This window comes from Petaurus breviceps, unplaced genomic scaffold (assembly GCF_028583685.1).
Source record: "Petaurus breviceps papuanus isolate PSGF00001 unplaced genomic scaffold, PetGlider_PUasm1.0 172, whole genome shotgun sequence".
Taxonomy (NCBI): domain Eukaryota; kingdom Metazoa; phylum Chordata; class Mammalia; order Diprotodontia; family Petauridae; genus Petaurus; species Petaurus breviceps.
In genome coordinates this window covers 6312765-6322648 of record NW_027185755.1, presented here as the reverse complement: position 1 = coordinate 6322648, position 9884 = coordinate 6312765, and the positions used below count along the sequence as shown (strand labels likewise).

The window sequence follows — 9884 nt, the reverse complement described above, 5'->3', positions numbered from 1 at the left end:
TCCTATATTTCTAGTATCTGCTCGTGGGCGCCGCACCCTCTCCTCACGCCTTATTACTTTTAATTCTTCTGTGTTTTTTTGGTGGTTTGTGGGGGGGGGGGGGGGGGGGGGGGGGATAAGGACAGAATTCTCCTGGCACTCATCCTTTGTGCCTTCTCTTCCCAATGCCACCACAGTGCCCCTGCTCCTTGAGGCTCAGACTATTGCATCAACAGAATTTTCTCCTGTCTCTGAACCACCCTTCATCCTGCTGCCAAACTAACTTCCCTGAAGTCCAGCTTTCAACTTCTCTTTCCCTAGTCCAAGAACCTATGCAGTTTCCCATTGTCAGCTACATTAGGTACTCCATCCCTCTACTTGCCTCAAGACCATCAGTGAAAAATGTAGATGATGGCATTAATGTAAATGAAAAGAAAAGCATCAAAAACAAATAAACCACAAACTAAAAGCTGTGTAACTAAAATGACTAACCTTGGCCCAGGAGAAGATAAAATGCCCCTCCCTCCCTCCTTAGGGCAGGCAGGGGATTATGGATATGGAACACTAAATAAACTTTGACTCAGAGGACATGTTGATTAATTTCACTGAATGAACTTTTTTTTTCTTTTTCTTTTATATTCTTTTACAAGAGATGGAGCAGAAAAGGGGCAAGAGATTTTTCAAGATGGAAATAACATAAAAACAAAAGACATCAATGCATTTTTAATGGTAAGAGTGAAAGAAAACCACCAGGAATCTGGCACTGGCCTAATACCTTTCCACTCCCTAACACATACCCTCAGGGCACTGAGTCCTCTCTATCCTGCAGCACAAACCAGGTTCACTTTTGCCTCCGATCCAGGGTTAAGCACCATTAGAATGTAAAATCTTTGAGGGTGTGGATTGTTTTACTCTTTGTGTTCCCATCCCTGTGCCCAGCACAATATCTAGCACATAGCACTTAGTAAATTGATTGACCTGAAGTGTCCTTCCTTATGCACCTAGCTAAGCTTTACTTGGGTAGCTAGGTGGCGCAGTGGTTACAGCGCTGGGCCTGGAGTCAGGAAGACCTGAATTCATATCCATCCTCAGACTCTGTGACTCCAGGTCAAGCCACCTGTTCACCTCAATTCCCTCATCTGTAAAATGAGCTGGAGAAGGAAATGGCAAACCACTCCAGTATCTCTGCCAAGAAAACCCCAAATGGGGTCACAAAGAGTCAGACATGACTGAAAAAAACGCCCGAGTAACAACCATGAAACCTTGCTTATCCCTTCTAGGCCTTCCCTAACCTCTTCCAGGAAGCCCTTCTGGAATATTCCAGCTCCTGATGATTTTTCCCTTTTCTAAACTCCTAGGGTTAGTGTCAAACAAGTCAGTCTTAACTGTTCTCTAATGGCTAAATGTGGAAGAAGCCACATTTTCACACTTCTGTTAAGTGGGAGCACACCCTACCCACACTCCTCTCTCCTCTTCAGTCACCCACTCACCACTCCCCCTCCCCCCCCATGCTAGCGTGATCACTAGTGTTCAGTAAGGGTTGGCTCATTCTTTGGCTGGAGGACCTCTTCCCTCCTGCCTAGTCACGTGCTTTTACCATCCCCCAGTATCACAATGGTTTCTCTCATGAGGAATGGCATTTATTTAGCTATGACCTTGAGTGATTTTTTTACTATATGAGGTTGACCATGTTCCTAGTATTGGCTCCACAAAAGAGCGGTTATCTTGTCCCACCCCCACTCTCTTATCTGTAACCTGGGGACTAGACCTACTCTACCCCCAGGCCATGGCAAGCCCCTCCCTGATTGTTGCCTGTACTGCCAGACCCGGAGACTGAGCTTCCCTGCTTGGGATGAACTACAACTATCCAATATAGTATAGCCATACTTTGGGAGATTGACATCTCTCACTAGCCTATCCTTGGCCAATTTGGGTCTCTACTACCTCTGCAAAAAAAGTTTCACTTTTGCAGTTCTTTGTTCAGACACAGACAGAGCAAGGTGAGCTAATGATCAGAGGCACCAACCACATCAAAAGCAAAGGCTGTGGCAGACTGAGCAGTTCCCTCTCACAACAACCCACAATTTCTGACTGAGCCCCAGCTGCGACAATGGTGGTGGTGGGGGGGTTCTTGTGCCACCCAATATCTTCCAAACCCACTCCCTCTTCCAGCCTACCAAGGAGTTAATATTACACTGCTATAGTTACCAGGTCCCCAAACACAGGTGTATGCCTAAGGAAACACTTAAATTCTTTCCAAATACTTCTATCAGCACTGGCCACTCCCTGACTGAAACAGCCCTCCATAGGTGAGGCTGATTCATACAGGTTAACAATAAATTGACTTCTTGTTATCAAAATTTGTAGCACCAAGGCCTCCACTATCTTAGAAAAATTAAGAATAAATGTTGTGACAGGCAGCTAGATGGCACAGTGGATACAACGCTGAACCTGGAGTCAGGAAGACCTGAGTTCAAATCCAGCCTCAAACACTTACTAGTTGGGCAAGTTACTTAACCCTGTTTGCCTCAGTTTTCTTATCCGTAAAATGATAATAGCACCTACCCCCCAAGGTTGCCGTGAGGATCAAGTAAGATAATTGTAAACGACTTAGCACAGTGCCTGGCACGGACTATATAAATGTTCACTATTATTATTATTCCTTGGTATTGAGTCCTCAGTTTCCTTAGAATTAAAGACCTAATCAGTCTCCATTAAATAGAAGACTTAATCAATAGGAACTCCAGCTCCCACCCTGGGATCGGCTCCTTCCAGATCCACCACTCCCTAACCCTTTCTAATTCTAGTCCTGAGAACAGAGCTGCCATTCTTGAAAAGGACATGTCAATCAATTGCTCTCATCATTCTCTCTAAAACACTCCTCCTCTGTCCAACACTCCCTCCTATGCACCCTCTGCTCCTCAGTCAGAATGAAAACTCCTTGAGGGCAGGGACTGTCTTGCTTGCTTGTGTTTCCCTGCATTTAGCAGAGTGCCTGAACAGTGAGCAGTTGAGAAATGATTTTTTTCATTCGTTCATTTCCCTCCCTGTACTGTTCATACCTTACTTATACCATTAGTTTGTAGTCCTACATGTACAGTCTCATACTTCTTTTGGTCCAACTCAGATCCTGTGTCATTCACCTTCTGAGCAGATGCAGGGAAATACTGGCAGTCAGCTCCCAAATTCCCTGTTCTTAGAACTGGGCCGTACAAAAAGAGCACCTTCATTGAATTGTAGGCCTCAGAGCAGGGATCATCTGCCCCATGGATAACCGAGAGTTGACTTTACATGGAGTTTCCTTAGACACTCTTCCCAATAGTCTCTGTAATTGGTCCTGAAGTTGGCCCTACTTCCTTCCTTCTAAAACCATGGAACAGGAAGGGCTGGTGGGATCCCTTCCTTAAGGAGAAGGTACCTTGTGTTCTTGGAGTACACCTTACTCACCTGTGTTCACCTTCTGGTTTAGGAAACTCAGGACTACATCCTCATAAATGTTCTCAATGGTGATGATGTGACTATAGTCTGCAAACACATACTTCTCATACTTGTGCAACTCCTAGATCGAGATGTGGAGAGAAAAGTCAGGGCAGCTGCCTTTGAGAATGTTCTTGGTCAACATGTCCAGGGGCCAGTCCTGGGCTTACGTTGGATGAATCTGGACCTTGGGGTGATAAAACTCTGCTCAAGGGTCTAGTTGCTTAATTCCTTGGCTCTTGAAGTCTGGCCTGCCAGTCTTACCAGGGGGAAGATGTAGCTGGACTTTCTTAGACTAATTCATGCTACCCACTCCCAGGAAATGGACTTACAAAGCAGACTTCACATTGAGTGACATACCATGCATGCCTTTGGCACCCAGCAAATACCTGTGCCCTAGCAAAACCTCAGCAGGACAGTCAAGTGGTAACTTCACATTGGAGGCCCTGTCCTTCTGTAGACAAACTCCTCCCTATCCTAAGGTTTCTTTGGTGAGTATGGTATTGGAGACAAGGAGATGAAATTATGTTAAGGGAAATTCAACAACTCTGCCTGCTGATCACCTTCTCCTCTCCTAGGAAGAAACACCCTTTTAGAATGGAACAGTTCCAATCCAACAAACACTTATCAAGCTCCTACTATATTCAAGGCATGGTGGTAAGATCCAAAAACAAAATGAAAAACTGTCTTGCCCTCAAGAAATGTACATTCTATTGGAGGGAACAATATATAATAGACCAATACATACAGGTAATTGGAGGAGAAGAGAGGGGGCATTAATAAATAGGGAGATTGGAAAGACTTCACATACTGAGCCTTGAAAGAAGTTAGAAATTCTAAGAAGTAAAGGTCAGAAGAGATGGCATTCAAGGCATCTTGGGCGAACTCTGGGCAAAAATACAGAGAGGGGAAACTGGATGCTGAATTCTGGAAACAAAGAGGTCATTTGGGCTAAATCACAGAGTGTGTAAAGAGAAGAATGTACAATAAGCATGGAAAGGAGGGCTGGAAACTCATGGGAAAGGCTTTAAATGCCAAACTAAGCAGTTTGTACTCAAGCCAGGGGCAAGAGAAAGTCCCTGGAACTTCTTGAACAGAGGAGTGGCATATTCTAATCTGATTCAATTCAACTCAATAAACATCTATTAAACACCTACTGAATACAAAGTATTGTACTAGACTTTAGGGGAAATATTTCATGGAGCTGACTCAACTAGAGGGAAAAACAGCTTAGAGGTGTGTATAGTGCTTTACAAAGTATTTGACTAATCCCAGCTCTAAAAAGTAGGTACTCTAAGTTATTCCAATTTGATGGATTTCTTCATTAGAGGTTAAGTAATTCGCCCAAGGTCACCTAGTTAGGAAAACTAGAGCTGGGGCTTGAAGATGGGCCTTCCTGCTCTACTACACCACACAGACTGTATTACTTGTCTTTTCCATTGTTACTATTTTGATAGTTACATTGTTTGTCCCAGTCTCTATTCTACATGGATTCAATTCAATTCAACAAATATTTATTAAATGCCTAAAATGTGCAAGTCACAATGTGTCCAAAGATAATTCCAAGGCCATAAACCTTGCTGACTGTGCCAATAATAGAAATAGTTTGAAAGTTGGGGGAGAAGCAGATTGACAGCAGAGTGATACTAAATTCATCTTGTGACATATTGAAATTGAGGATCCAGGGGGAACACTCTGGGAGAGACATCAGCAGGAAGGACAGCATGGTCTTGGAGATAGGCTTGCTCTTTCCCTGCCACTCGCAAACAACCCTAAGCCTCCTCCATCCACAATATACCCTTACTTGATCCTTTATCTCTCTGAGTTATCATCTTATATTTCTCTTTCCTTTCTCAGACTAACTTCTCAAAAATGCCACCCACACTTACTGTCTCCTCCCAGTTACTTCTCAATCCCTCCCTTATAATCAGCTTCTATCCTCATCACTCAGCAGAAATCTCTTTCTAAAGTTGCCAATGAACTCAACTGCCAAATCCAAAAGCTTTCTCCATCCTCACCCTTCCTGACTGCTCTGAAATCCCTGATGTGGTCGAGCACATTTTGCCTCCTAAAATCTCTCTCTTCTCTCGGTTTTTATGACACTGCTCTGCCCTGGTTCTCTTCCTAACTGTCTGACTGCTTTTTCTCAGTATCTTTTGATATGTCAGGGTTCCCATTCCCCAAAGCCCTCTCCTGGGTCTGTCTGTCTGTCTGTCTGTCTCTCTCTCTCTCTCTCTCTCTCTGGCTCTGGCTCTGTCTGTCTCTCTCTGTCTCTGTCTCTCTCTTTCTCTCTGTCTCTCTCTGTCTCTGTCTCCCCAAAAAGCCAATCAGTTGCTAAGTCTTATCAACTCCCCCACATCTGTCACATCTGTTCCCTTCTCTCCACTTTTAGGACCACCACCTTAGTTCAATCCCTCATGACTTCTGGCCTGAACTATTGCAACGGCCTCCTAATTGGTTTCAGAACCTCCAGCTTCTCCCCTGTCCCCAAAGACCCTCCACACCAATGCCAATGCCAAAATATTTTCCTAAAGGGCAGGTCTGACCATGTCATGTCCCAGACCAATAAAGTCCCAGCAAATCCCTAATGCCCACAGAATCAAACACAAATTCCTTTGATTGGCATTTAAAGTCCTTCATACCCTAGCTCCAACTCTCTCTTGATACATACTATTCTCCCCTTCAGGGAGGCAGCTGGGTGGTGAAGTGGCTTGGAGGCAGCAAGGCCCAAGTTCAAATCCAACCTCAGACACTGACTAGTTGTGTGTCCATGGACAAGTCACTTTACCTCTGTCTGTCTCAGGTTCCCTATCTGTGAAATAAGGATAATAATAGCACTTTCTCCCAGGGTTGTTATAAGGATCAAATGAGGAAATATTTGTAAAGCACTTAACAGTGCCTGATGCATAACAGGAACTTAATGTTTGTTTCCTTCTTTCATTCTTGACAAATTGCCTCCTTGGTGCTCTTAATACACGGCGGTCCACATTCTGCCTTTGCAGGGGCCAGGTGCCTGGAATCCATCCCCCACCCCCATCTCTCTCTCTCTCTCTCTCTCTCTCTCTCTCTCTCTCTTTTTGCTTTTTGGGGGGGGAAGGCAGGGCAGTTGGGGTTAAGTGACTTGCCCAGGGTCACAGGGCTAGTCTGAGGTCATATTTGAACTCAGGTCCTCCTGACTCCAGGGCCAGTGCTCTATTCACTGTGCCACCAAGTCGCCCCCATCCCTGTCTCTTAGGATCTTTAGCTTCCTTCAAGTTTCAGTAAAGGGGAAGGTGTCTTTAGAATGGGAAAGATGAGCACCTTGGCAGGATAAAGGAAGAGAGCTAATAGAGATGGAGATTGGGGATGAGTGGATTATGTCACCCCAATAAGAAAACCTTCATTTTCTGCCTGTAGGACCTTTTCTAGTTTAGACTCCAGGCCTACATTAATTTAGGACATCTCAGGAAGCAATAGAGTATAGTATAGTGGGAAAAATCTTGCTCCTAGAGTCAGGAAATCTAGATTTGAGTCCTGACACTTGCTAGGTGTAAAATACTTACTGGAAAGTTACTTATTTTTCCTGAGCCTCAGTATTCTCTTCTGTAAAATGGGGATGACTGCTCCTATTATGGTCATCACAAAGGTCAATGGGTTTATTTAGGCAGTGAGTGAGAGCACAGAAGCCTGAGGCCTCTCAACAATTCCATGGCTGGAAGTTCCCTGGAGTGAACAAAGTCTTTGGGGCTCAGGCATGAGCATGGGGGAAAGTTGACCCTAGGGCTTCACACTCACCAGTTTACAGCCCACCTCCAGCCTTCTCAGCAGGTATGGAAGGAAAATCTGGACTAGCCATTCTTGAACAAAAAGCTTCTGAGCAAGTCTGCTGTCAGATTCAAATTTCTGGAAGAACAATCAGACAACAAGCCTTTGTATTTTTGCTTTTGCTTTTAAAGTTAATTTATTTATTTTTAGTTTTCAACATTCGTTTCTGTAAGTTTTAATTTTTCCCCCTCCCCAAGAGGGCATGCAGTCTGATATGGTCTTTACATATACATTCCTACTAAACATATTGGGGAGGAACAGGAGAAAGAAAAAACAAAACAGCAAAATAAATAGTCTGCTTTGCTCTGCATTTAGACTCCATAGTTCTTTCTCTGGATGTGGATGGCATTTTCCATCACGAGTCCTTTGGGATTGTTTTAGGACCTTGCATTGCTGAGAAGGGTTAAGGCTATCAAAGTCAGTCATCTCACACTGTGGCATAACAAGCCTTTGTTGACTGTTGTCCAAACAAGAAACAAATACATACCATATGCCAGGCACTGGGGATCCTGAAGGCAAAAGGGAAAATAATCCCTGGACCTGAAGGAGCCTGCAGTTTATCTATTGTTGTTGTTTAATCATGTCTGACTCTTCCTGAGCCCATTTGGGGTTTTCTTGGCAAAGACACTGGAGTGGTTTGTCATGTCCTACTCCAGCTCATTTTACAGATGAGAAAACTGAGGCAAATAGGATTAAGTGACTTGCCCAGGGTCACACAGCTAGTAAGTGTCTGAGGCTGGATTTGAACCCTGGGCTTCCTGACTCCAGGTCCAGCACTCTAGACACTGTACCATCACATCTAGCTAGAGGAAACAATAGAAAATCCTGTTTGTTATTCAAAGCCCTTCACAATCTTTCCCCTTCTGTCCTCCCCTGACTTTCTGGTCTTCTTTTCCTCTCTTTAACAATACTCTTTGTTCCAGCTACACCAGCCCCCTTTCTGTCCCTAGAACAAAATAAGCCACCTCTTTACTCGAGGTATTTTCTCTGCCTGTCCCCCAGTCCTGGAATGCACTCCTACTCATCCCCACCTTCTGGTTTCCTTCAAGGCCCAGCTAAAATGTCACCTTTTACAGCAGGGTGATTTCCCTTAATGTTAGCTCCTTCTCTCTGTTGATTATCTCAAATTGATCCTGTTTGTAGAGGGGGTAAAGTAGAGAGAAACACTGAGCCTAGAGTCAGGAGGATTTGAGTTCAAATTCTGCCTCAGACACTTACTAGCTGTGTGACCCTGGGCAAGTCATTTAACCCTGTTTGCCTCCATTCCTTAACTGTGAAATGAGCAGGAGAAGGAAATGGCAAACCACTCTAATATTTTTGCCAAGAAAACCCCAAATCGGGGTGGCTAGGTGGTGCAGTGAGTAACTCGAGGCTCCAGCGCCAGAGCCAGGAGGACCCGGTTCCCTTGCGGCCTCAGACACTTAACACCCACACAAAAAAAACTAGCCGTGTAACCTTGGGCAAGTTACTTAGCCCCAATTGTCTCCAAAAAGCAAAAAACAAACAAACCCCAAGTGGGGTCCTGGAGAGTCTGAAACAAAACAACAAATCCTCTTCATGGTTTATTTGTGCCTAGGCATCTGCAGGCTGTTTCTCCCATTGGATGGTGAGCTCCTCATGGACGAGGAGTATCTTTTGTCTCTCTTTTCACCCTCGGAATTTAGCATGGTGCCTGACACATAGTAGGTAATTAATGTTTATTGTCTGACATGTGTTATGTACACACACATGATGTATGGATGTGTGTATATCTCTAACATACAACTATATATACACATATGTGTATATGTATAGGGCATATTTAAAATAGATATAAGGTGATTCAGGAAGGTAGCTGAGAGGATCCAGAAAGGCCTCATGTAGAAAGTGGTACATGAACTGAGCCTTGATGAGAAGCAGAGATTTTAGGAGAGAGCGGTCAGGAGGGAAGACATTCTAGGCACGGGGAACAGCCAGTACAAGCGTATGGCAGGGCAGTCACAGCAAGAACAAGGGTGACTGGGGGGAGGCTGTGTCTTACTTTTAACACCCGACCCTTGACCTTCTCCAGCAAGCAGATGACTTGTCTTCGTCGAGTGGCTGAGGACACGTGTTGGTCTGAAAGCTGCTGGAAGGTGTACACAGCATTCTCCATCAGCTAAGAATGGAAATGGAAATGTTAGAGAAAAGCACTGGATATGGACAAGATGTGTGGATTCACCTCCTCTAGCTGCCTTTTCCTAGCACCCAGATACACTCATGTGTGGGGAAAGTCACTGTGATGTACTCCATGCTTCCTTCTCACCCACCCCCAGACAAGACCAGAGCTTCCCCCTGGCTTTCCTTGCTGACCCTTCATGGTACCTGTTGCATGAGATCCTGAGCACTGAAGACAAGGTTTTTAGTGCCACAAAAACCAAATCTTTCCTTCAAACCCTGAAGACTGTGCCAATAGAGCTCTGCCTTCTGGTAGCATGGCTGCATCAGCTCCAAGTTCCAGGGCATATCTCCCAGGGAGCAAACCTGTGAAAGTACAGCAAATGGGGGTGGCTAGGTAGCTCAGTGAATAGAGCACCAGCCCTGAAAGTCAGGAGCACCTGAGTTCAAATTTGGCCTCAGACACTTAACACACACACACACACACA

At 44.7% G+C, this 9884-nt stretch overlaps 1 protein-coding gene across 1 annotated transcript in view; it reads right to left on the bottom strand.

The window, feature by feature from the left end:
* NIBAN3 (niban apoptosis regulator 3) overlaps positions 1–9884 on the bottom strand; it is a 37093-nt gene that overhangs the window by 8582 nt on the left and 18627 nt on the right. Inside the window, exons 11-14 of the mRNA XM_069083184.1 lie at positions 9604–9762; positions 9281–9397; positions 7231–7338; positions 3427–3538 (exon numbers count right to left, since the gene is read on the bottom strand). Coding sequence (XP_068939285.1) covers positions 3427–3538; positions 7231–7338; positions 9281–9397; positions 9604–9762 — 496 coding nt within the window. The remainder of the gene's footprint in view (positions 1–3426; positions 3539–7230; positions 7339–9280; positions 9398–9603; positions 9763–9884) is intronic.